The sequence below is a fragment of the Bos taurus genome, chromosome 29 (assembly GCF_002263795.3).
Source record: "Bos taurus isolate L1 Dominette 01449 registration number 42190680 breed Hereford chromosome 29, ARS-UCD2.0, whole genome shotgun sequence".
In the NCBI taxonomy this organism is placed as follows: Eukaryota; Metazoa; Chordata; class Mammalia; order Artiodactyla; family Bovidae; genus Bos; species Bos taurus.
In genome coordinates, this window is record NC_037356.1 from 22,157,571 (window position 1) to 22,185,486 (window position 27,916).

The following is a 27,916-nucleotide window of genomic DNA, read 5'->3' on the forward strand; positions in this document are numbered from 1 at the left end:
ATTGATGATACTTCAGAAAATGTTTTTGAGAGTGCATGTCAGTTTTCTGTGTCCTTTCTACAATCAAGAAATTACCTTAAGGAAATAGACAGGAAAACTTTTTCAAAATGCATCTTAAATTTTAACTTTCCAACAATGTTCTGTACATTCTAAGGTATGATAATTTATGACTATTGGCAGCAGATTTGAAGTTCACAGGGTTCTAATATTTTGGTGAAAACTGCTTTTTAGTACCCATCCATGTGATATCCAATAAAGAAAAGCATTTTCAAAAGTCCAAAGATTGCCTTATAGATGGATTCCAGGAAATTCTTTATTTTAGTGCTGATTTCTAAAGACTCTTGGAGCAGACTTTTTAAAAATAATTTATGGGACTGCAGAGTTGGGGCATTGTAAATGCCCATAATGGTATCTCCACAGATGCTCAGTAAATTTGGAACACTGGGATTTAAACTTTTAATAATTCAAAGAGGAAAGTTTTAAGGCTGCAAATCATCAGCAATAAGATGGTGATCAAGAATGCTTGTTTAATCTATTTAACCTTTGGAACTTCAAGTTCATCATTTGTAATTTCTTATGAGAATTAAACAAGATATTTTGGAAAATGCCTAATACCAATCCTAGACCATAGTTTATCTCCAATTAACGTTATTTTTTTCAAATACATGTCTACTTTTAGTCTATTTACACGAAATACCCTGATGAGAGTTGAAAAACAGTTATATCACCACATCTGTAATTAATAAAATAAGCCCACAAATACATAGGAAAAGTTTGAGATTTTACATTCATGAGAAGAAGTGTTAGTCACTTAGTCATTTTGGACTTTTTGCGATCCTATGGACTGCAGCCGCAAGGCTCCTCTCTCCATGGAATTCTCCAGGCAAGAATACTGGAATGGGTTGCCATTTCCTTCTCCAGGGGATCTTCCCAATCCAGGGACTGAACCCAGGTCTCCTGCATTGCAGGCAGATTCTTTACTGTCTGAGCCACCAAGGAAGCCCACTTATAAAGACAGAGAGCTGCTTATAATACGGCTTCCATGGTTTGTATTAGCTTGGCTTCCACCTACTGACCTTAGGACCACGGTCCTTTACTCTTCCGTAGCCACACTATGGAAAAGCAGCTTCCACAGTGGCTTCTATAGCCTTCCTTAGGCTTCCACTTCCAGAGTGGCTTCCATGGTCCTTCAGTCTTCCACAGCCACACTAGCTTCTGCTCCCACCTTCCCATCCTCCCCACTCTCCCTGCAACCACACAGCCCTTACACAGAACTGTTCTCTGCCCTTTCTACATCTCTGTCCAATTACCTCCCAATCCCCGATGATGGATCACTTACTCCAAAACACCACCCCTCAATTCTGCTTTATAATTTCTTAAAATCCACAATGTTCAAGTGCTCTTGCTGCCATGTCCCCATATGAGATTAACTGATAAGCAACTGTCTCCCCCCAGATGGTTTAGTCCAGGAGGAAGGGAACAGTGTATGGTTTTGTTCACCATCTTATCCTCAGCATCTCTCAAATAGTGCTTATGGAAAATTTGTTGGATAAATACCAGTCTGAGTGCAGCCAAAGCATTTGCCCAGCAAAAGGCAACAGAATGGAATGGTTACAAGCACAAACTTTGGAGCTAGGCTGCCTGGATTTGAATCTGGAATCTTTATTTACTACTTATGTAACTTCAAGTATGCAAACCAACTTCACTTTATGTTAAATGGCATTAATAATAGTGTCTACATCACAGGGTTGCTATGATGGATGTATGAGTTTATATGAAAAGTTCTTGAAATGCCTGACATGTAGTAAGGTATAAATATATGCTTGTCAGAAAACTGAAACAAAGGGAACCTTTTTAAAAAATGATATAAAACTCAGCCTGTGGCTTCAGTGAACTGTTGGGGGTTTTAATGATCACTAAAACATATAGACATGGTCTCAAAAATATTCCTCATTTCCACTTATATATCTTGCCATCCAAGATAACTATCAAATTATTATATTTCTCTCCCAAACAGAACTTCCTTCTGTTAGTTTTGTCCCCACATCATCGTAGTTTTTCAAACCTCAAAAAGCATAGTTTTGCTTTGATTCATCCCTCATCCCTTCTTACTGTGGCCAATAAATAATCAATCCAGCTCACTGCTGTTTTCTAATAAACATGTATTCAAATATCTTGCTCTGTGCAATATAGTATTGACATTCTTACTCTAAACACTCTAATATTTTATGTATGAACAAAGGCAGAAACTTCACAAAATATTCTTCCTATCTTTAACCCCAATCCTTCTAACAAAATCTGAACATCATCATCATATCAACTTTTCTAAATGTAATGCTTTCAGTCTCCAGCTCACTGTCTGCAAATGATTCAAATGCTTAAGCCTTGTAGCTTTGCGGTTCATCAGCTTAATCAGTCCATGTGCCAAATTCTCTTCATGAACTCTTCACATCAATCAAGTGTTCACTACTCCTAGAATATGCTTATATCTTTCCAACTTCAATATTTGGTTCATTAACCACAAAGTTACTTTGTATTTGCCTTTTCTCTCTGTCCGTCTATTAACATCAGGTCTGGGAGATTCAAATTTCACTGCTTCCACAGAAACTTCCTGAGCACGCTGACAAATTGACTTGTTACCTGAACTCCTATAGAATCTCCTATCTGTATCAGTAGATGTTGGTGTACAATGATGTGTTTCAATTTAAGAGTTAAGTCTACAGATGTTTGTGATTAAAAAAAAAAAAAACTACTGATCTAATGGTTTATAACTGAATATCTTTTAAGGACTATGGCAATTAAGGCATATTCAAGGTTAATACTAGAGTCCCCCTCTTACTCATTTGCTTATATTTTTCTTGAGCAGAAATTAAAGGATTTGTATGGCAGAGAGTCCACAGCACTTCCTGGGTACCAATGGGGGCATATTGCACAGTATGTAGAAACCCATGATCTTCCCTCAACTCAACTCTTCCCCAGCCTTTTCAATTGTAAAATAAAACACTGTCATCCATTTCTTTCTTTATGAAATCCTGAACCAGTCTCCCTTATCTACTCTATCTAATTCATCACCAAATCCTACCACGCCCACCAAGAGTATAGCTCAAAACCATCTACTTCTTTCCAGTATTTCTGCTACCATCCTAGGCTAAACGGTCAATAGCTTTCTAAGTGGGTCCTCAGTCCCATTTTCACCTCTTCTAATCCATTCTTCACACTGCTAATGTTATCTTTTTAAACACGTGATCATGTTCCTGCTTAAAACAGTGAAATGGTATAGTTTTGTTCTTAAAATAGAAGACAACATCCAGCAAAACTTAGCTCTGGTCTCATCTCTTGATGCTCTACTATTAAGTTATAGTATCCATACATTCATTTACCTTTAGTTCCTCAAAGTTATTCTTTGATATTCAAGGGCTTTCATATGTGCTATTTTCTTTACTTGAAACATTCACTATTCCCTCTCTGCCTAATGCCCATTCCTGTTACAGAATAATAGAAAAATATTTCTACAAGACTAGGTTAGGTCTTCTTACTTGCTCATATAACTTGGACTTCCCCATACTTAGAGGTAACAAAGCTATAATTTACTGCTGGCTTAATTATTAGCTTAAAGTTATTCTCCCTTCCCTGCCACTCCACAAGTTACCTTGTCCTGCATATTTTAGTTGTTTAATAGATGTTTATTGAGCAACTGATAAAGTTTCACCAATGCAATATATGTTATGGTGAAACAAAGTTTGAAAACCATTGACACATGCGATTTATTGAGTACTTACCATTGATATCTGCATTTTTATACATTCATATTTTATTTTCATAACTAGACTGTAACCCGTTGAGAGGTGACAGTAATGCTTTACTGTTTTCCTTTTTAGTTATGAACATCTTGAACACAGTTACCATTCAATAACTATTTGTTGAAAAATCTAGAAGCTCAACCTTAAGGTACTTTATATAGAGTGGTTAGGTGTCAGCCAAGAGATGACATCTGAACAGAGATGTGAAGGGAGTGAGGGGCAAGTCACACACACGTGTGAAGGAGGACAACCCTAAGGAGACAGAAAAGGAAGTGCAAAGGCCCTGTGGAGGGTGGAACCTGCTTGTTGGGTTCAGAGAACAGCAAGGAAGCTCGCACGCCTGCAGCAAAGTTGGGTGAGGGGAAAGTCACAGGGAATCATACCAGATAGGGAGCTGGGAAACGGAGCGCATAGTGCCTTACAGACTGTTAGCAATATTTCAGCTTTTACTCCACGTATGTCAGTGTGCCGTTGGAGAATTTTGAGCGACGAGTTGAAATGATGTAACTTAAGTTTTAAACTATCTGATGATTTAATCCATGTAAAAAGCTTATTTGGCCCAGAGTAAGAATTTAACAAATGCTTGCTTCATTATCCTATCACAGGGAATTCATTTAATCTGAGGAAAAAAGGTCAGACATTTACTTTTCAGTCTTTATACACAATAAAGCAAATATGACAACATGGGACAAAATGCAGTATTGTTCCTCTTTTGTAATTGACAATTTAGTTTATATGTATGTAATTATACATATATAAATGTATACACAAATTGCTACTTATTTCTTATATGGAGCAGTGGGGCTAGCAAGCTATTCATTGGACAAGCAGCCTATGCTGGTGTGAAATTAGACATGACTAGCAAAGTAATATAAACACTGAATACATACTGGACAGCTTCATGCATGATATGTAATGCATTTTCAAACTACTAAGTGAAACAACAGAAGGCATTCATGTAGTCAGCCGCTAAAAGCTTAAGATACATTTGAAAAGCCCTATATACTGTAAACTCAGTTACCTCATCGAAAGAACATTATGCCATTAGCCTGTAATGTACCGGGCCCACCTCTCTTGGACCACACACACGTCAATATGGTGAGTACTTATATGTTAAATCACCTAGCAATCTCCAGACATGTTTAAATTAAAAAGAAACCCTTTTCCCCTGATTTTCAGCCACTTAAAAATGTTCTTATTATAAAATCTGGGTATGCTCTCCATTAATAAATGGCATGCATAATCATTATTGATTTGTTAAATGACCTGAATTTCTCCAAAGCATTTAGTAACAGCTCATTTTAAATTAATTAATTTTCTTCTTTCCATATGGTGCGAGTGACTTTTCTTGACACAATATTCTATATCCACAGTGCTTTGAAACAGCAGTGACCACAATGAGTGCTATCAAATATCATGAAAATAGTTCCCCAATTACACTATTTTTTACAATTTCGTCTTGCCCATGTGCCTGAATGTGGTTAAAATGCAGGATGTGAGCATGTAAGTGGAATAGATGATATCATCATGGAAATATTTGATCAGGTTTGCTTTTATGCTCGGGGGGCAACATTCTGTTGGTGCTCTGATGCAGATGAAAAAATGTGGATGTCTATGCTTGTGTGTGTGTGTGTGTGTATGAGCTTCCTTCTAATCCAGGATCTGTTTTAATTTTTTTTCACGTTTTCCGGAATTTCAGTTCAACATGCTTTATTTTTTGTCTTATGCTTCACATATCTTTAATGCAACCCTCATTCACACTACTAAATAGTATCCTACACTTGGAACTTTTGAAACAGTTTTCCAAAAAGATTTGAAGGAAAGGCCTTTATCAGCAGATCCACATAAACTTGTAACCTCTGAAACTTGGCAAATTTACCTGGCCTTTCTTCTTCTCCCCCTCATTTTGGATTGTGGGAATTCTGTCGAGTTTTACAATGGGGCTAAAAACATCCTCTCTAACATCTCTTAGCATAAAAAGCTCATCAGATGTAAACTCCAATGTAAAAGGAACATTAGAACTTAGGGGTAAATGACTTGTTTTTGCTCATACAAAAAGGTCAGCACCTACTGGTATAGGTAAGTAAGAAAGAAGGTAAACATAACAATAATAAATTATATTTTACTTGATCTGAAAATCTATCTACTACCACATACATATATTCTCCCTGCATGCACGCTAGGTCGCTTCAGTAGCGTCTGACTCTGTGCGGCACCATGGACTGCAGCCTGCCGGGTTCCTCTGTCCATGGGATTTCCCAGGCAAGGATATAGGAGTGGGTTGCCATACCCTCCTCCAGGGGATCTTCCAGACCCAGGGATCAAACCCGTCTCTTTATGTTTCCTGCATTTGCAGGTGGGTTGTTTATCACTAGTGCCCCCTGGGAAGCCCTTTATATTCTCCCTAACAGACAGTAAATCCCTGGAGTAGACTATATTCCTTGAGAGTAAATTCCTTGGGTCTATCTTTATGCCATACTCTTTCTCACCAACAACACATATATACATAAATATCCAAATGAATAATATTATCTCCTGTTCCTAACATAAACTCACCAATTATCAAATTTTAAAATGACATACATAAGTAGGACTCAATTATTATGAAATATTTATAGTTTATAATATTCTATATTATTAAAGGCTGATAAAATGTGAACTTGCTACCCTTTATGACCATTTTTATCTTTCTTTTTGAGTTATCTATTGGTAAAATAACACAATTTTGGAAAGCCAATAGCAATATTTATTGCTTATTATTCCTGAGCACTGAAATTCTCTGATTCCCTCTTACAGTTTTACAGAAACTTTACTTTTACCTTGGTTGTTAAACAGTGTTTTGGTAGATAGCTAATTAAGGGCTGAGATGAAACAATAGTTCTTATAGTGCCATTTCGCTCACCAACTGTTTTATTGGACTAGAGGGGCAGTTATTGAGAAAAAGATGTAAAGAAAAATAAGAAACAAACATGGCAATTTCATCTTTATGGCTTCTTCTGTGATTGAAAAACACAATCCTTAATTGCTATAACAATACTTCATTTCAGGTCAAAACTATCTCTTGAGAACCTGTCACATGAAAGGCCCTACAATTATTCTTCCTCTTAATACTCAATGGTGAACAAACTCATAAAACTATTGGTTATCACTCATCTCATCTTTATTTTATTTTTCAGGAACTATGGCAAACATCATAAACAGGCATTGAAATAAAATTCTCAAAGTGAATAAAACATTTGGATATTTTAATATGTTCCTTGTATCATTATTTTTAGTTGTAGCTAACACTCTGAACTCAAATAATAAATGTGACATGTGAATATAAAATAACACCTACAATTGACTAAAGAACCAACCTCCTCCACCATTCCTTACTAACTAGTCTGCTCAGGCCATCTCTTGTCAGTGCTTTTAATGTCCTTGTTCTTCCACTGCACCACCCTAAAATCCTCCAATCTCCTGCTTTGTCCATTCCTTAGAAAGTCAATTTTGTTCCCTATGATTTTGTATTAATAGGTCAAAGACTTTTTCGCCAAGCAAAACCAGCAGAGGAAGGAATTCCCAACTTGATAAGAATTGAAGTCTTAAGAATTAAAAAATCATCTCATAATAACATCTGGATCTATAAGTAAATGTCTGCATTAGTCCATTGATTCATTCATTCACTTATTTATTCAGCCAAAACATGTCAACTGAGCACCTATATGCCAGTTATTATAATCGACCCATATATGAATGAAACACAAACCATGTTTTCAAGGATCTTAGAGTAGAATAAAGGAATAAATAAAGAACAAAACAAGACAATAGCTAAATATCATAATATGGTGCAGTGCTCTAACAGATAAGAGCCAATTTGATGACCCAGATCCCAGTGAATGAAAGGAATGCCGATCTCAAGCCTTTACTGTAAAGCTTCCTTCTAATAATCAAAGTGACCTCAACTGTTTACTATGCTTTAGGGAGACGGATATGCCTTGTGGGGATCAGGAGATAGACAGGTACCTGACCTAAGTCCATGTTACACTATGACTATTGTGCCTATGAACACATCAGTGGTTAATTTTTTTTTTTTTCCTGAATGTGTATTTGGTATGGGTATTCTTAGCAGTTTTCAGAATTTTTATTCCCTGAGACAGGGAATAAATTCATATTTGATAGAAGGACCAATTAAGATATCACAATTTTGAAAAAAATTCAGGAATTCATGCTACTATCCAGATGTAGTTGTCCCAGATGTGGTCTTTTCACTGAAATGTAAGAATAAATATTCTGGGACTTGGCATGCAACTATTGGTAAGGAAAATGTAATTTTCTTAATCCTGACAAATAGAAAACTCCAGAAGCAGTTTACATATACTTGACAAAAATAACAGAGCACTTACTGTCTTGCACATCAGCTTCAGCTCTGTGACATAACCTATAGGAACCATGAGGATTTCAACATCCCACAAGATATCAACTCTTCCACTCTCATGATATTTTACTGATTTGATCCTGAAGAGCAGAAATAGGAGGAAATCTAGATGACTTCATAAAATATATTCATTCTATCAGGTGTAAGATAAATTCCATGAGTATCCAGGAAGGGAGTTTTGCCAACAAAAAAAAGTTTCTGAGTCCAGTAGAGTAGACAGTGTAGGGAAATTGCCTTGTTTGTAAAGGACATCATTCAAGGGTTCCTAGCTAGCTATGGTTGTCTGATGGAGGTTGAATCTCAGTTTTAGGATACTAACGCCAATGAAACTTGAATGGTTTATAACGAACTCAGTGCCAGATAATCAACTTGGTCCTATTTTCAGTTGTACTCAGCAATACTCTACCATGGAGTAAAAGTGTCACCTATGGGATTAGTTCAGTCAGGCCTGAAGAGCCAGGTAAATTCCATTAGCACATTATTCACTTCCTATCCTACCCACCTTTTCACACTACTTTTCTTCCTCAGTCTGCATATATAAATCCACATCAAGTCTCCTATGCCTAGTTGACAATGGGTGAAAAAATAGTCAGGAATGTTTTCATATCATTTCATGTTACACACCAACATTTATGCTATAGCACATAAGCCCCATTCATGTGTATCACTTTTTGCCTGGAAAACCCTATAAATAGAGAAGCCTGGCAGGCTAGAGTCTGTAGCGTCACAGAGAGTCAGACATGACTGAGCGACTAAGCATGCGTGCCCTGTAAGAAGGCACAGAACAGAAAAAAACTCACAAAGATAAAAACGTTAAGCAAGACATTTCGTTATCCCTAAGCTAGAAATGAAAATTTTGTCCAGTGTTCAGGGACTCAGAGAAATAAGGACAAGAGAATTTAACTTTTATAATAGGAAATAATTGACTTTATTCAAAATTTGACAATATTTATATTTATTTCCTTTAGCTCTGAGGAATTTGACTTTATTACTGACTTTCCTGTTTTTTTCTTCTTAAACCCAGGCAGCAAGATAGCCCATCAAAAATCATTTATTTCTATATCATTCTACCTATATTTCCTTCTTCTTGTCATGATTTACTGTTGGTTTAATACTGGCAATATATTGGCATTTCAAAATCATGGATTTCTTAAGAAATATTCAGTTATTTTAGTTGCATAGCTAGATACAGATTCCTGTACAATAATCACAGCTGAGATTTTCTTTTCAAAAACCTTTTATCACTTCTACCAAATTTTCCTGTTCTATCCGAGATATCAGCCATACACACAAATTTCTCAATTTCTCTGAATTCAATCTTGATAAGATATTCTCTCAACAAAATGTGCTATTGATTTTTGAGGGGAAAAACTCTAATATTTATGTTGTATTTAATTCCTGGATGATACAACATCCTCAGGTACTGCGATCTCAGGTATTCTCGATGGGCAAATGTACTCTGGGTATTCTATCTGACTAGGATGTTCTTTCCCCTTTGCCGTAAACAAGGGCTGGATTCCACATTTAGACACTGAAAGCTCAGTTCCTTCCTTGGAGCATAATGCAGCATTTACCAAGTAACAGAACTTCTTTTTTTTTTCTTTTTCCCTTCATGTACTTCAAACCTGATCTAACCACCCAGGGCTCTTTGAAGTCAAAGGAAGCTCTGAACCTAGGGGAACTCTGATGTCTGGGGTAGAGTCTCTTAAGATAAATGAGACAAACAGAAAGGAATGTTAGGAGAAAAAGAGAGGTTGAATCTTTTGAGTATTTTTGCACCATGTCAATGCCCCAGTGGTTCAGAGAATCGTGTACACAAATCAGCAAGTTATGACTGAGAAGAAAAACAGTAAATATACAATAACAAAGTGTTCCTGCAATTGAACTCTTTAGACCAGGACATGAAAGTTCATATGTAATATAATGATTACATGTAAGATGTAATGATTATTTTGTTTTGACTGGAGATGCCAAGTTGAGTCAGGCAATTAAGGGTCAAAAGGCATAAAACCTAACCGTGGACTTACCACTTGTTTTGGTTTTCAAATCTCAGCAGGATATTGGAAAGTTAATTCTGTTCAGATTTTTGCTGTTAAAGTTCCTCAGTTCTTGGATTATTAAAATTTATTTTTTATAATGAATTGATCAGATTATGGTATATTTAAACTAATCAAAACCAAATTATACATTCACTTGCAGCCCACTGGACTCAAATGCTTCTACCCAACTATGGCCTAATTTTGTGAAATCTCTGCATTGCTCCCATGCAAAATGAGAAAACCCAAAGGCTAAGATTAACTACTCACAGCTAAAAACGTAGAGTGGCTATTTTTTAAATTGATCCACTGATGCTTGGAAAGAATCATAGGATATAATTTATTTTCATTCAGGGTATTTTATTAAGTCAGAATAGGCTATGAGTCATGCATTTATAACTAAAATATTAAATACGTAAACTGTCTAACCTATTTATTCAATTTACTTGCAAATATTAATAGTGTTTAAATCACTCTTAACACAGACATGCTTCACACATACCAGACATAACTTACTCACTCTAATGTGTTTACACAGCTGTAAAATTCCCAAATTAACCATCAATCAGGAAAAGTAAAAATATTACTATGAGAATAAGAACATGAGATTTAAGCTGCTGTAAAAAAATTACAAAGGACTTCCTACAACGTGACTTTAGATGGGATCAAATTTGTTGTTGATTTTTTTAAGTAATTCTGTTTTAACATCTTCCTAAACATAATAGTTTCACTAATTCAGCAAAGTAATTGGTCAGCTCATTATCTCTTCCACAGTTGTTCTTAAATTTCAAAATGCCAAGGTGGAAAATAATTACTTACACATGTAAGCAAACTTAATATTGTGACCTTAATATTGTAACCTTCAATTTGAAAGTCTCCCTTTTTTCCTAAGGGAAATAGTCCATTTAAACTCAACTACCTGGGTTTTAGTAAGTCTATGCTAGTTTAAATTTAGATTTAATAATAACAAAATGCTGTAGAATCTCAAATAACAACTATTTCTGTTTATAGACAAAGATGGATTGAAAAACCATGAATTGTGACAAAATTATATTTATGAACAATAGCTATGAAGATATTAGCCATTTGGCTTTTCATCTTTTGGAAAATTTCTCGTAAAACTCAAAAAAAGAAAAACTAGCTGTCTTTGCATTTTTCATAAAATAAAGCACATGCTATTTTGATTTAAGCTGCTTTGGAAGTAAGTTGTGAAATATATGAATTTTGCCAAGGGCATAGAAGGCAATTCAGGCAAAAGCAATTGTGTTAACTTCTAACTCAGAATAAATTTGACTTTCTAAGCACTGAAAGTTAGGTCATAATGGGTTTTTAAAAATCTACACTTGTTTAATTATGACGATTGAGCTTTTATGCTAAAATATGTTTATCATAATCAAAATACACTTGATTCACTTTTATTTAATACACTTTTATTCACTTAAATGACTTAGGGTCAAGAAAGTTGTTTAATAAAATCTTGTTGCAGTTTTACTCACTTTGAAAGAAAATTTTCCTTTGTTTCTTTTTATGTTTTATAGTCTTATTATAAAAATAATATAATTTGAAATAAATGTTTCAAAGGAAATAGCTAACAAACTCGACCTCTAGCTATCCTTAATATTACATATTTTTATGGAGATTTGGGGCAAATATACTTATATTTGGATATAACAGCTACATGCTAACTCTAAACTTTCACAAAATACTTTTTCTTCTGATTTCCTCTAGTAAATCTAAAATTCTCATCAGAATCTTTTAACTCTCTCAAATGGGGAAGAGAGGTAATGTTTATCATAAGTTTTTTTGTGTCATACTCTCTGGGAGGCACAGATACATGCTTTTTAATCCTATTTTACAGATAATGAAGCCAAGCCTCAGACACACCCACTCAATAAATAATAAAACTAGAACCCAAGCAAAATCTGTTCAATATCAAAGCCTTTGTGCAATAGAGTAATGCTTTGGGGGCTATCTTACCCTTGACAGTCTTATAATTCTATTAAGGGATCTTAGTTTCTGTTTTAAAAAGCAGAAGTTTACAAAATAAAACCAGAAAACTGTACCTTGTTTACACTTTGTTAATTGGAAGAGTTCACGATCTTAATAAGGAGACAATGAGCTTTCTTTTCTCAACAATACATAATACAAATAGAGGTTGCAGGATCTAGCCAACACGAAGGTTATGCTTTCAAACAAGTCTAGGCACAATACTTTTTTTTCCTCTGTTATTTGAGAGTAAATTTTCTATACACATTGTCCTTCTAGGCATCATGTTTTCTCATTAGTGAACAGAAGTAGAGACCAATTACGTTATAATGGAAGCCACAGAGAAAAATAGGTGTCCTAACAGTTGTAACATTAAATTTGTATTTTCATAAGCAATTTCTTCATGTCTAAGCTATGCACAGAGAACCAAAATGAAAGAGCACTTGTCTTGGAAAGAGGACCACTATGCCAAGTTCTTGCTCCATCATTTACTAGCAGGGTGATCTTTCACAAATCATCTAATCTGCATCTAAATGCAGAAAAATGAACTCAGTGATTCCCAAACTTTGCTGCACGTCAGAATCACCTGCAGAGTTGTTTAGATACCCCAGCCCCCAGGTCCCTCTCCATATGGATTAAATCGGGATGTTCAGGTAAAGGAGCCAGGCCCCATAGTTTTTAAGGATCTTCAGGTGATTCCTTGGCCCAGCAAGGTTTGGGAGCCACTGAACTAACACTTTCACAGAGCTGATTTTAAGATGGGAAAAAAAAAAAATGGAGGGGCTTTGTATATTATGTAATACTTTACAGAGTGATATAAAAAACTAAAGAAAAATTTATCCCCAAACTAACTACAGTGCTACAAAAAGAAATATATTAATTCAGGGAGCTTGATCTTTGGTTTAGATTTTTAGTTCAGTAATCATAAAGAAACTTTACATAATCAGCTTTTCTTTTTCTTTTGCCAGAGTTGCAGAAAGTTTTTTTTCTTTTTCTTTTAAGCTGTCTTAATATTATTTTAACCTCATTTTTTCTTACCCTTTTCCTTCTCTATGTAAAATTAAGAAAAGTTTCATCTACATTGTTCCCTTCAAAAATATCTAACACCACACTTTTATTATGTGTTTATAATAGCTAGGGAAAGTATTAAAACAATGTGCAAAAAAGAAATCTGAACAGTCAGAAAGAAAATAACTTGTCCATAGTTACTTAGTTCAATCTACTGCTTACTTAAAAAGAGCAAAAAAATTACATATTCCAGATATTTTGTTCCAATATACAGCCATAATAATTCTATTTGGAAACAAAGACCTATTCACGATGTCTTTCTTAGCTAGATTTTGTTCATTGCCTGATGACATATTATTTCTCTGCTATATTTTAAATCAATATATCAGATTCAACCAGTTTTTATACAGTATTTATTTCCTATTAATGTCAATTTCCATAACCTTCTATTTAATTAAACTTAACCAAAAGGATCATCTGTAATTAGAGTGCAAATAACATGGTACCTAATTAGAAAGCACCCTCCATGTTTTGTTTTTAATAGAGGAATTAATGCATCCATTCACAACAAAATCCTCCAATTAAACTCAATTTGTAAGCTATCGCAAATGCAGTCCGCCATCTGACAGTGAGTGATTTTGCCTTGGGATCTTTTACCTTGGTGGGCTTGGTAGTGTCCATGCTCTCTTTGAATTTCTCCTGCACAGTTTCTGCAAGTTGACAGAGCAAGGCACCATTATCCAACTTCTCCATAAAAGTCTCTGCCGTAATTTCCTTCCCTGCAATAACAAAAAGAAGTCTTATAAAAGCACAGTCATTCCCCAACCCAAATGTGACATCCATGCCAACATATTTGATGCAGTTTTAATCACCAAAATTCCATTTACTGCTGAGTTACATATCTGGGATAAGAGATCACTGAAAAAAAAAAAATGGCTTCTTTGGAATTTTGTTTTCCTTTGGTCTCAATTTGATCTCTTTATGAGCCCAATTCTTTTATCTCCTCATATCTAGGAAAGGAAAGTGAAGTCATTCAGTTGTGTCCAACTCTTTGTGACTCCATGGACCGTAGCCTATCAGGCTCCTCCATCCATGGGATTCTTCAGGCAAGAATACTGGAGTGGGTTGCCATTTCCTTCTCCAGGGGATCTTCCCAACCCAAGGAACGAACCCATGTCTCCCTCACTGCAGGCAGATTATTTACCCTCTGAGCCACCAGGGAAAACCCCTCATATCTAGAAAAACACTGAAATCCTTCACAGTAGCCACTGTTTCTCATGACTAGCAAAAAGTTTCATGAGACTAGCAGAAACCTTCTGGAAAAATATGTACTTGATTGCATGTATTTCCCTTTCACCAAAATCACATATGTACTGACCTTTCCTCCCTGCCTCTTCAGAGCAGTCTCTCAGAGCTATCTGAGGTGCTGTCTTCTCGGCCGCAGTCCTCATTTTGCCCCACATAAAACTTAACTCACGACTCTCACTTTGTCCATTTTTTTAAGTCGACACAATAATACAGGTAAAGTTAATGCAAGTAATAAACTCTCTATAAGAAATCACTATCCCTCTAACCATTCCTCCCCTTTCTGACCCAGTGCCTAAAGTATGGAATTATCAAGTTCATATCCCTGCTTTTTTGCCTCTCCTTATAAACATCCATAGCTTCAATTACCAGTCTTATGAACATAATTCACAGTTTTCCATCTCTGACATTTCAATGGGTAAAAGTTATTTTCCTTCTTTTTTACATGCTCCCAAAGTATATTTTCTTTCTTCTGTTTTTTTTTCACTTTGTAAAAGCCTTATTGGGATATGATTCACATATCTTACAACTCACACATTCAAAGTACATGCTAAGTCATTTCAGTCGTGTCCAACTCTGTGCGACCCCATGGACGGCAGCCCACCAGGCTTCCCCGTCCCTGGGATTCTCCAGGCAAGAACACTGGAGTGGGTTGCCATTTCCTTCTCCAATGCATGAAAGTGAAAAGTGAAAGTGAAGTCGCTCAGTCGTGTCCAACTCTTAGCGACCCATGGACTGCAGCCCACCAGGCTCCTCCGTCCATGGGATTTTCCAAGCAAGAGTACTGGAGTGGGGTGCCATTGCCTTCTCTGTCAAAGTACATAATTCAATGAATTTGAATATATTCACAGAATTGTACAATTATCATCACAGTCAATGTTAGTACATTTTTGTCAACCCCCCAAAGAAACTGTCTTCTTTATCTCTCCTGATTGCTTCATCCCCTCAGCTCTATAAAACCATTAATCTCTTCCTTAAATGTTCCTCAAAACTCCCTTCCCAAAGCGCTTTCCTTTTCCTAGTTTTGTAATTCTCAGAATACAAGTTTCCTTCTGTTTCTAGAACCATAATCTTAATAAAAAATTTATAATCTGATACCTAAACTCTATCAACAAGAGCAATGACTAGTCTTCAAGTCCTCAACTTCTGTCTCCAGAACATATAATCACCACCAAAGTTGATATTGCTAAACACAATCCTCACTGAGTCAATCTTCATCTTTGTGGCATAGTCCCTTATCTTCTCTTCTACCTAAAAGATAAAACATATACTCTGTAATCCAGTATACTAAGTCTTCTCATATGTTGCTAGTCTACCTTTCTATTTGAACTGCCTTATACCTCGCTCCTGGTCTGCACCCTGCCTTCCCAGGTCCATTAGCAGACCTTGCCATTTCCACTCTGATGCCTTTGTTCTAGGCATGGCCTCTGCCTGCAACACCCCCTTATCTTTTATCTGCCTAGCCAAATTCTACTTTTAATCAGAAATACAGAGAGATTCTCTGAGCACACAATTGATTGCCTTTCTATATGTTCATACTTATGAGTATCACTCAGTCTGACACTCATCAAACTTCCTTTATGGCTGATATGCTTTGCATAAAGTTCCTGTCATCATCAGTACATTAAAAACCTTTAGAGGTATATATATCCTAGAGAGGTAAGCAGAATGTTACTTACATAGAATGTACCTAGTAAATTTGTTCAGTGGGCATGTGAATTAACAAATGAAGAAACAAACTCTTGTAAAACTCTGAGAAAATGTTGGGTATTATTTTTGTGAAAAGTAGTTAAGGCATTTGCATCAGTTCTAATGAGGTGGATGAAACTGGAGCCTATTATACAGAGTGAAGTAAGCCAGAAGGAAAAACACCAATACAGTATAATAACGCATATATATGGAATTTAGAAAGATGGTAACAATAACCCTGTGTACGAGACAGCAAAAGAGACACTGATGTATAGAACAGTCTTATGGACTCTATGGGAGAGGGAGAGGGTGGGAAGATTTGGGAGAATGGCATTGAAACATGTAAAATATCATGTATGAAACGAGATGCCAGTCCAGGTTTGATGCACGATACTGGATGCTTGGGGCTAGTGCACTGGGACGACCCAGAGGGATGGTGTGGGGAGGGAGGAGGGAGGAGGGTTCAGGATGGGGAACACATGTATACCTGTGGCGGATTCATTTTGATATTTGGCAAAACTAATACAATTATATAAAGTTTAAAAATAAAATAAAATTTAAAAAAAAAGAAAAGTAGTTAAGGCAAAAAAATAAAAAGGAGGTATTTTAAAGTTTTACACAGAGAGTCATAAGATTACATTTTATCTTGAGAAAAATGTATGTAGTTCAATTCTGCAAACACTTAAATATAAACCAACTGGAACAAGAGATAAACTACTGGCTTAAAGTTAAACTCACAATATCTAATTCATTTGGTCTTTAAGAAACATCTGTTTTAAATGATTTTTTTTATAGTTTGGGGGGGAAGGGCAGGTGAAAGAGGAAAAAGAATTACTTTTTTTATGTTCTTTTTTCCCTACTGGATAGTTCACATTTAGCCCTCAGTTAGGATAATGATTTCTGCAGGTGGCAAAACATCAGTAGCTCTAAGTGCTCACCACAGAGATAGTCTATACAGAACTATTACTACTTCAAAATTGTATGCAGTTCAACTCAATTCAGGAATTAAAGTAGCAGTCTCAAGATACAAAAAGCCAGCATAACAGAATTTTTACTATATATTCACCATATTGGATTGCATTTTCTAACAATAATAAGAAAGTTATTTTACAAACAAGCATAAAAAATAAATATTAGAAATATTTTTTTAATATGTCAAGGTAAAGAAGGTAAACTTTACCTAAACTTAAAGATTCTATTATAATGTTAAGTGACAAGGGTACGTAAATTTAAAAGAACTTCTAAGTCATAAAAAGAAAAATGACATTCATTAAAAAGTCATTAGCAATTTACCAAAAGGTATGACTTTTATTTTTTCTGAATTATACCTGAAAAAATTTTTGTTATCCTGCTTTTCATGAATATTTGAGGAATTTTACATTGAACATCTGTACCTAATGAAAAATATATTAGGTGCCAGCTTTCAATTCTGTATATTTTATAGCTCCAAAAGGTGGGACTTTTTCTTTTGGCTAAAGCAGACACTATTACATACTTCATGGCTGAAATGTATGACTCAAATGAAGGAAAAGTGCAAGCAGAGAATTTTTTTAAACCTTCACATATAACATATTTTCCATCCAACAATTAAGAATCATAAAATATATACTTTAAATATAGTATATAATTTTAAGAAATCAACTATAATCCTTATATGGGATGATATATTATCATACTTTCTGCATTAATATCACCAAAAATATATTAAAAACAGAATATAAAGTTGATTGAATTTAATCACAACAAATCCAACAGAATAGACTATGAATTACTAATTAAATTTCTCAAGGGAACTCTATACAAAGGTAAATCTCTGTCACACAGAACCAGATCTTTAATATAAATTGTGTAGCTGGCTTGAGACATTAGATGATGCATGCTAGAAATAGTAGGATTCTAGTATCATAGACTTATTTCTTCCCCAATCCTATTTTTCCTTTTTTTTTTTTTTTTTTGCATAATTAGGGAAAGAAGGGGTAATGAATAGATACAATTAAATGATGGTGGCGTACCAGCCCACACTGGGTTGTCTATATTATTGGCTTGAAGGTTAACCCAAAATAGCCAAGTCTAGAAGAAATATGTTTACTTTCTGGGTTCATAATTCTGGACTTTGATCTTCACACCATCAGTTCAGTCATGACCAGTGCCAGTAGACAGAGATCAGGGAGGTTGGTTAAATATTGTGATCAGTCACTTCCTCTTAAACTATGAGGGCACAATGATATGAGATAATCATCGACTGAAATATTTTGTCAGGTAAGTAAAATCAGCACACATACTTGTACATACAAGTGTATTTCTCCCAGAAATGTGTGCTAGCCATCATTTCCATAAAGATTATCACCTTTATCTTTTATTTGGCTAGGAAATAATGTTTTCCTCCTAGTAAGTTAGCAGTTTCCTAAAATATGACAGCATCTAATAATGATATTTAACATTTGAGTTCTCACTATATGTCAAGCACTTTACATGAATTCATGTTTTTAATCTCACAAAACCGCAGGGCGTTTATATTGTATCCATTTTACAGATGATGAAATTGATGTATTTAGATTAAATAACTTGCTTAAGCTCACACAGTGAATCTGGCTCTTTAACCCAAAAAGTCTAGTTATAGAGTCTACGTTCTTAACCACCATGCTTGGTTAGTGTTAGCTAAATATACAAATGACTATTTCCTATAATAGTGCATTCAATGCAGTTGTCTTTTTCTTTGTAGAAAACTTCACAGAATCTTTCTCTCTAGAAACTCCCTCAGAAAAAAAACAAGACAGAATGGGGTTGAAGATAGTGGTGCCGAGAAATGAACAGCAGTCCACCTTTCAGATTGGTGAATGATGGAGAATACCATTTAGGCATGCTCTGATATGGAAGGGCTTTTTATGTGGCGCTAGTGGTAAAGAACCCACTGGCTACTGCAGGGCGGACATGAGAGATGCAGGTTCCATCTCGAGTTGGGTAGATCCCCTGGAGTAGGAAATAGCAACCCTGCAGTATTCTTGACTAGAGAATGCTATGGACAGAGAAGCCTGATAGGCTACAGTTCACAGGCTCACAAAGAGTCAGACATGACTGAAGCAACTTAACACAAACACACGCGTGCCCTGATACGTAGCCTGATTCACTGCACAAGAAAACCGGTATATTTTATCTTAAGGGTGATCCAGATATGATCAAATTCTACTCCAGTCTCCACTACACCTCTCAATCATGGTCTACTTATCCAATTAGAGGACTCAAAGCAACTTGTCTGCTATCAACTCAAATTAGTGTCTTGAGACTGAAATGTAAAGGTTGTAAGATAGGAAATGATGGATTATACCCAGAAACCCCAGATCAGCACCTGCTCCACACAGATTCAGAGTCTACCCCTCATTTGTATCAAGAAAAGACAGAGTCGCTTCCACTGGAAAAGTTGGGTGAAAAGAATTAGGGAGTAACTGCTCTGAAAGGTGTCAACTTGTGAACATAAACTTGATTCTTTAAACTTCTGAACTAGCATAAGATACCACCTTTCCTAAGGAATTTTTATTGACTACATCAAGAATATGAGCTCTCTGCAGGATAAGTACTTAGTAAAATGGTTTTACGAAAAAAGAAAAGAGAGCTGTTCCTACCTTGTTAGACAGCAGCAACTCCACTAAATAGGTGCTTAACTTTTTAATGCTAAAAATGGGATTTTTAGAAATAACTGAAAAAATAAAAATATTAAAATAGGTTGGCCAAAAAGTTCACTCAGGTTTTTCCATAAGATGGTACAGAAAAACACAAACAAACTTGTTGGCCAACCCAGTATATCGATCACAGTAAGCATATAACAACTGAATTTTCTTTTATGTGCATCTAGGAAAGTCTAAGAAAGGGGAAATCACTCTAACATCAACTGTCATAATGCATTTCTAATTATAAGTAAAATCAATTTAGCTTAGCTTGATTTGTCATATACCTTTTGATTTACTCAAAGTCCCTGCATATATCCAAACATATACACCTATACTCTAACAAATTAAAATCCTTAAGAACAATATCAATTTCTGTGATGTTTAACACCTACAAATCTTTTTTCAAAAGTATACTCCCATGTGATTCATGTGGTATTATTAAATAATTGAAGATAAAGGTAGACCATCATTTTCAAATGATTAAAGAAATACAAATTAAATAAACAATTTGAGAACTTTTATGTTAGTATATGGAGAAGGCAATGGCAACCCACTCCAGCACTCTTGCCTGGAAAACCCCAGGGATGGCGGAGCCTGGTAGGCTGCCGTCTATGGGGTCGCACAGAGTTGGACATGACTGAAGAGACATAGCAGCAGCAGCAGCATGTTGCTATATTTAGTTCAAAGTTAAGTCAACAACAGTCTTCAGGAGACCATCAACAATGATGTGTGCGTGCATGCTCAGTCACTTCAGTTATGTCCTATTCACAGCCCGCCAGGCTCCTCTGTCCACGGGATTTTCTGGCAGGAATACTGGAGTGGGTCGCCATGCCCTCCTCAAGGGCATCTTCCCCACCCAGGGATCAAACCCGTGCCTCCTGCGTCTCCTGCATTGCAGGCAGATTCTTTACCACTGAGTCACCAGGGAAGCCTAAGCCCCCAAATCATGAAATACATAGAATGTGTCTCATCTATTTAAATGATAAGTAGTTGCTATAATCTGGGACTATTAATTTAATAACATACTGCTTACTCAAAGTGACAAGTCTTTCCCCAAGGTTTATTTGTATAATCATTTGACGTTCAAATATGTCTGAAGGACATAATTAACAAATCATGAACAAAAATAACAAAAACAGAAAGCCTAAAATAAAGTCAAATGTGTATATTTAATATATAGCAAGGGATAATGGTCAGATAAATGTTTAAGAGGCAAGATTCTTTTGCTTCAGGTTTATTTTGCTGTCTTTTCTAAATATTGGTCATAAAACTCCACAGTGCCAGCTATTAGAAACCATACTTGGACTACAAAGATATAGGAGCAGTCAGTAAATATCACCTGGTGATTTTCTCATGAATCAGACTGGTATGCTACCCTATAAACAACTCCTAACTATTATGACAATTTATTCACCTTCACTATTTATCATAAGACAGGTTTATATCATAATATAAAAATTTTAGTCTGCCATTGCTATATGTGCGTGCTTAGTTCTGTCTGACTCTTTGCTACCCCATGGACTGTAGCCCACTAGGCTCCTCTCTTCATGAAATTTTCCAGGCAAGAATACTAGAGTGGGTTGCCATTTCCTGCTCCAGGGGATCTTCCCAACCCAGGGATCAAACCTGTGTCTCCTGCATTGGCAGGCAGATTCTTTTACCACTGCACCACCAGGGAAGTCCAAATTTTAGTCTAAAAATTAGCTATTGCAAATTTGCTATTGTTACTTTATGGCATAAATTTTAATATTGGTCTATGAATCAGTGAGGGGAAGGCAATGGCATCCCACTCCAGTACTCTTGCCTGGGAAATCCCATGGACAGAGGGGCCTGGTAGGCTGCAGTCCATGGGGTCGCTAAGAGTCGAACACAACTAAGTGACTTCACTTACACTTTTCACTTTCATGCATTGGAGAAGGAAATGGCAACCCACTCCAGTGTTCTTGCCTGGAGAATCCCAGGGACAGACGAGCCTGGTGGGCTTCCGTCTATGGGGTCGCACAGAGTCGGACACGACTGAAGCGACTTAGCAGCAGCAGCAGCATGAATCAGTGAAACAACTTTCTTCTCTATCAAATAATTTTTATCCACCCAAAAACCTGAACGCAAAATGAGTGTTCTTTAAGAAGTTCCATCTTTTAAATGGACACTTGATATGTAGGAACAAAAAATATGAATTCAGAATATCATTAATATTTATTGAAATACATAGAAGAAAAAAAGTTACAGTTTAGTCAAGTATTACTAAAAAGAAAGAAGAAATTTTTCTACAAGTAAGGTCCAAACTACAATGGTAAAATCTTATTAAAAGCTTTAATTTAGTATGCAAATTTCTACCTCACCAAAAAATTCAAATGCTTTATTGGGAGATCAGATGAATTTTGAAACTACTTTCAACCTTCTGTCTCTAGGCTTCAACCAACTATCCCTAACCTTCAAGAAGATAAAAATTAAAAATTGAAAGAAGGTTGTATAATAAAGTTTGCAAATATTTCTGGGGTGACAAAATGACTAGTAAAAATTATCTTAAAATTTGCTTTAATGGCTCCCTTCTAAAATATATGAATGTTAATTGTATCTATCATGTGTAATAAAAACATATCATAGCCATATATTTTTCTCCCTTCCTTATTATCACCATTCTAGAACATAATGTATTTTATTACCTCTGAATGCTTTATCATTTTAAATAATCTCAAGCTATTGGTCTACTTTCCAGATTACCATGAGGATATTTACTTAAAATTTATTATTTTCTACTCTTATAAATTCAAGTTAACAGAAGGTGGTACTTGGAGATTAAGATTTTTTTTTTCTGAGAAAATTTCACAAGCTATTGGTTGCATTTGTGTTACCAACAATTAATATTGAAAACATTAGCCTTCTTATTCTTTAAAAGAATGATATTCATTTATGTAAATTGGTTTCTCCTTGTTTGTGCCTATTGATGATTTTAAACTGGGTCTTAAGAGATGGATTTCTTGGAAACTTAGACTTTTGGAACTGGAATGGACATTAGAGATCGTCTGCTCCAATCCCTTCATTTTATGGTTGGGGACACTGAGCCCAGAAAAGATAGCTGAGTGACTTTGGGCAAGTTTCCTACCCAGTGCCAGAGCCAGAACCAGAAGCCAGGTCTCCTGACTCCCAGTCAGAAGCCAGGTCTCCTGACTTTTAGTCCAAGGATATTTCCATTACACATACACTGACTCTCTATTCTTCGAGGCTGTCTTGGGCTGCTCACACTGATCAAGCTACTTTGTAAATGATCACATTCACCAAATAAAATGCTTCTGATGAAAAATCATGGGACTTTGAAACATACCTGTGTAATCAGGCTATACTCTAATTAATCATGATTTCTCCCTGCCTAGAACATTTCAGGGACTCCTCATAGATCATGCAATAAATTATAAGCTCCTCAACCTGGTCTTCAAAGCAGCACATGCTCTAGGTCCAACAAATCTCATATATCTCCCTGCCCCTCTCCTTTAATCTATGCTGTTGACACAAGCTTTCATTCTGTTCTTACAACACACCAAACTCCTTCCTATCCAACACATACCTTTCTCTCTATCCAGGCTCTTTCCCATGATTTGTCTGCTTAGCTATTAATTAGTCTTTAGATCTCAGTTTCCAATATGTGAAGCAAAAGTCACTCAGTCATGTCTGACTCTTTGCAACTCCCTGGACTGTAGCCTGCCAGGCTCCCCTGTCCATGGGGATTCTCCAGGCAAGAACACTGGAGTGGGTAGCCATTCCCTTCTCCAGGGGATCTTCCCAACCCAGGGACTGAACTCAGGTCTCTGGCATTGCAGGCAGATTCTTTACTGTCTGAGCCAACAGGGAAGGCCCTTAAAAAGGATTTCCCCCAAGCCCTTGTTTATTTGCCTCACTCCCACCTCCTTGTTTTTACATTCTTATTACAATCTATATCTTATACAGTTTATAGCAAATCCAATTAATTATTCATTGTCACTTATTTAATATTAATTTCATATTCAATCTACTCCAAGCTCTATAAGAACAGAGAATCTGCCTATTCCTAATCACCACTCCACACTCTAGTACTCAGAAGACTGTGCTGCAATACAATAAACACAAAAGCTAGTATTCACCATAGTTAGCTGGTTACTATATGTCAGACCTTGTTCTAAAATGGATGATCTCAGTTGACTCTACAACAATCCTCCTGAGGTTGGTACTAGTTCAGTTCAGTTCAGTCGCTCAGTCGTGTCCAACTCTTTGCGACCCCATGAATCGCAGCATGCCAGGCCTCCCTGTCCATCACCAACTCCCAAAGTTCACTCAGACTCACGTCCATCAAGTCAGTGATGCCATTCAGCCATCTCATCCTCTGTCACCCCCTTCTCCTCCTGCCCCCAATCCTTCCCAGCATCAGAGTCTTTTCCGATACTAGTATTACACTTATTTAACAGATGACAAAACCCAAGCACATTCAGATACTTACTTGATATCACAAATCTAGCAAGTGATGGAAATGAGATTTGAATTCAAGCATTCTGATTCCAGAGTCCATTTTATTCAAATAATACATTATGCTGCTGCATACTCAAATATTTGTTGAATAAATGAATAAACTTACTCACCAAATCAAATTAATTGTATCACTAGACTGAATAAATGGAATAACACCACCACACATAGAGTTTATGTCAGGCGCTATTCTAAGCAGTGTACATATTTTAATTATTTAATCTCACTGCAACCCTACTCTCATTACCACTTCATAAATGAGGAAACTGAAGCACAGAGATTAAATAACTTGCCCAAGATTGTAATGCTAGTAATTGGCAGATCTGGGGTTCAAACACATGCAGTTTATGCCAAGTCTGTGCCTTACTGTATACACTGCCATGCTTGTGAGAGCCCATATCTGAAAACAGCTTGAAGTCAATAAAATGCTAATAAAACAATAATCAGTGAACACACAAAAGAGGGAGGAAACCCATCTGTTTAAGTTAAACTGAGTTCCTCTGTATAATGGAGATAAATGCTTTTCCCTTGAATAAATGAAAGATGGCCCTTCCTTCTGGTGGATACAGTTCCATAGCACAGTGAAGGTTATTTCTGGGGCGTGATGGACGTTAAGGATGCCTTCTACATTTCTCCTCTCACCCCTTAATTAGGCTTCCTCACAAAAGATACCACCTGCATTTATATATGTGGTAGCTCTGGTTAGATGACATAAAACTGTTGAAAACGTGAAGAAAAAGGAAACTCTAGGATAAAGGCTTAAAAAATGAAAAGCAACATAAAAATCCAGGGCCATGGTGAGCAAAAACAAAAATCTTGCTAAAGTGTGCTCAAACCTCACAAAACCTTGTTAAATTTCAGATCCGCAGGGCGCTCTTCTCTTCAACTCTTTCATTTCAGTGGCTAAAAAGTGAGAACAACAACATTTACCTTGAAGGAATCCTTTCAATAATAAGATCATGTTGGTGAAATCTTTTCTGTGAATGATAAAGCACCATGCGAATCCTATGTATATTCAATATTCAAATCTTATATTTTATGAACTCTATAAGGACCCTTTTTTCAGGGCTTAAATCAATTTTGGCCTCTGCGAAAAATTACTAGTGAAATAGTATTGTTTTATATGATGATCCTTTAACTGTATGATTCTACTTTGCACATGGTTGAAATTATATTCTATGACTATGCCAGCACAGTAGAAACAAAACAAACAAAAAAAAAGAGGCAGCCTTAGCAGGAAGCAATATTTTTCTCAAAGACAGTCCTTTTGGAAAAGTATTTAAAAATAAAAGTGCAATGAAAAGAAAAATTTTAGGTCAAGGTTGGATGACTCCAGTCAGCTCATTTGGACAAAGGAGAGGAGTCATTGTTCCAGAGTCTGGGTTTTCAGCAGTTTTAGAGAGTTGGACATGACTTAGCAACTAAACAACAGAAGATGTATTATAAAATGAGAGCAAAGAAACCAAGTTTTAGAAGCCAGATTTCACAGACTGTGGCTCTTGTGCAGTGTCGAAAGAATAGGCCAAACTGGCCAGTTGCATGAAAGAAAAGTAAAAATAAATCAGATCAGCAAGCGTGTAGGTAAAATAAGCAATTTGACCACATAGTTCCACAATCCAATACATTATATTGGAATAACTAAGCACAGTTAATGTAAGAGACATTGGGAAATTCATTTAAATTTTCCACATGCTTCAGGTATCCCAGATGCGAAATGAAACTGATGAAAGTTTTTCTTTCTAAGGTGCTGTCACATGCTTAGGAGAAGGATATTACAGGAGCAGGGGGAATAAACTTGTTATCTTTGCTGACAAAACGAGGTCTTATAACCTTACCTAACAGATTGGTTAACCACAAGGCCAGATCTTCTTTCATCGGCAGCAAATTAGCTTCATGTCTGCTGGCCAGCCACTGGCTATACTGATGCATATCAGAAAGGCCAGGTCCACTGCGTACCTTTGGGCTCAGAGCAGTGCACATTATTTATCCACTTGTAATACCTGTTTTGGAAACAAAAGAGCAATTGCTTTTTATACAGACTTCTCTTGTTAAAACCTTGCTAAAAATGGCACAGTAAGGAACAGGATCTGCAGACTTTTGGATGACAAGTCAGGTTATTAATTATTAACCCCCAGGAAACAACCGTTTGCTCTATCAGTACTGGCCCTTGTCAGTTTTGACCAACTATTTGGTCAGAAACAGCAGCAATCAAAGGTCAAATAGAAAAATCAAACAGTAAGCTCTATGCTTGTAGAAAACATCACATCTGGAAAAAAGTCAGTTTTGAAAGCAAGAAATTCCATTAAAATTTTGGTATCCAAATTGTAAACCTCCATTGTTTGGGTTAATTTTTGAAGCCATAAATTTCCACAGAATTTTAGGACTGAATACTAGCAATGACAGTATTTAGAAAATTTCTTATCGACATATGATCACTACTCTTCAAACTATTACCTATGAGATTAAGCATAGCACTTGGTTCTTTACAGATGGCCAAGTGATCATGTACTTACACTTTAAAAGAGTTGGGTGGGACACAGGAGAGCTTGCACTTTTTAAAAATTTTTTAATTGAAGAATAATTGCTTTACAGTGCTGTGTTAATTTCTGCGGCAAAAACAACATGAATCTGCTATAAGTATGCATATATAGTTAATGGAAACAAAACCCAAAGAGGAATGGTGACTCAACCGAAATCATAGGGTTAGATCATGGCAGAGTCAGCTTTGAACTTGGGTCTTCATACTGTAAGACCATTACTGTTTTCAGAATGACACATTTTATAATAGTGTCATCAAGTACCCATATTATAATTCAGGAATTACACCTTAATTCTAATAACTATCATCACAGGTTTTCTTTTGTCTTACTTTGTACCTTCCCACTTCGTAAGTTTTGCATACCAGGGTTTATTTGTAATCATCTTTAGCATAAAAGTAATTACATATATCTACACAACAAGAAATAAATTCACTCACCTATGAGTAACACAGTCCTCAAAGTGGGTTGCAGGGGGGAAAAATGTATGAATATATAGTTGGCCTCGAATGTAACACTACATTCATTTTTTGCGTTATTTATAGGACCTAAGACTGTAGATATAATAATGGGGCAGTAAAGTAATAAACTCATAAGTTTAACTATGTGTTTAACTCCATTCTATATGCAAATAGTGCCTATAAAATAACAAAATGTATTATGACTGAATAAAAGGAAAATGTTTGCAACTGGCAAAAAGTAAGATTTATATGCTATAATAGGGTTTTCAGCTATATTTATTACTAATGGTACTTTAAGTTTACTGGTATAAGTTGTTTATAGCCTTGTTGGTTTTAAAATTTGAAACCTTACATAGCATTCTTTTCCAATTAATCTCAAACGCTTCTCAGCCTAGGTTAATTTTTGTCTTTTAAAGACAGCTTTAAAAAAAAATTAGACATTGGTATTCACAAAAATGTAAAATGTGATGGTCTTCCAAACATTTTGCTGCAAATACCTAAAAAGTGCCATCAGT

General features: G+C 35.9%; 1 protein-coding gene across 6 annotated transcripts in view; it reads right to left on the bottom strand.

Moving 5' to 3' along the window:
• GAS2 (growth arrest specific 2) overlaps positions 1-27,916 on the bottom strand; it is a 179,955-nt gene that overhangs the window by 112,745 nt on the left and 39,294 nt on the right. For 4 of the 6 annotated variants that reach the window (XM_024987320.2, XM_059883029.1, XM_005226733.5 and 1 more), the window contains 2 exon segments: positions 26,239-26,403; positions 13,905-14,026 (listed from right to left, as the gene is read on the bottom strand). In XM_024987320.2, coding sequence (XP_024843088.1) covers positions 13,905-14,026; positions 26,239-26,383 — 267 coding nt within the window. In that variant the 5' untranslated portion in view covers positions 26,384-26,403. 6 annotated transcript variants of the gene reach the window in all.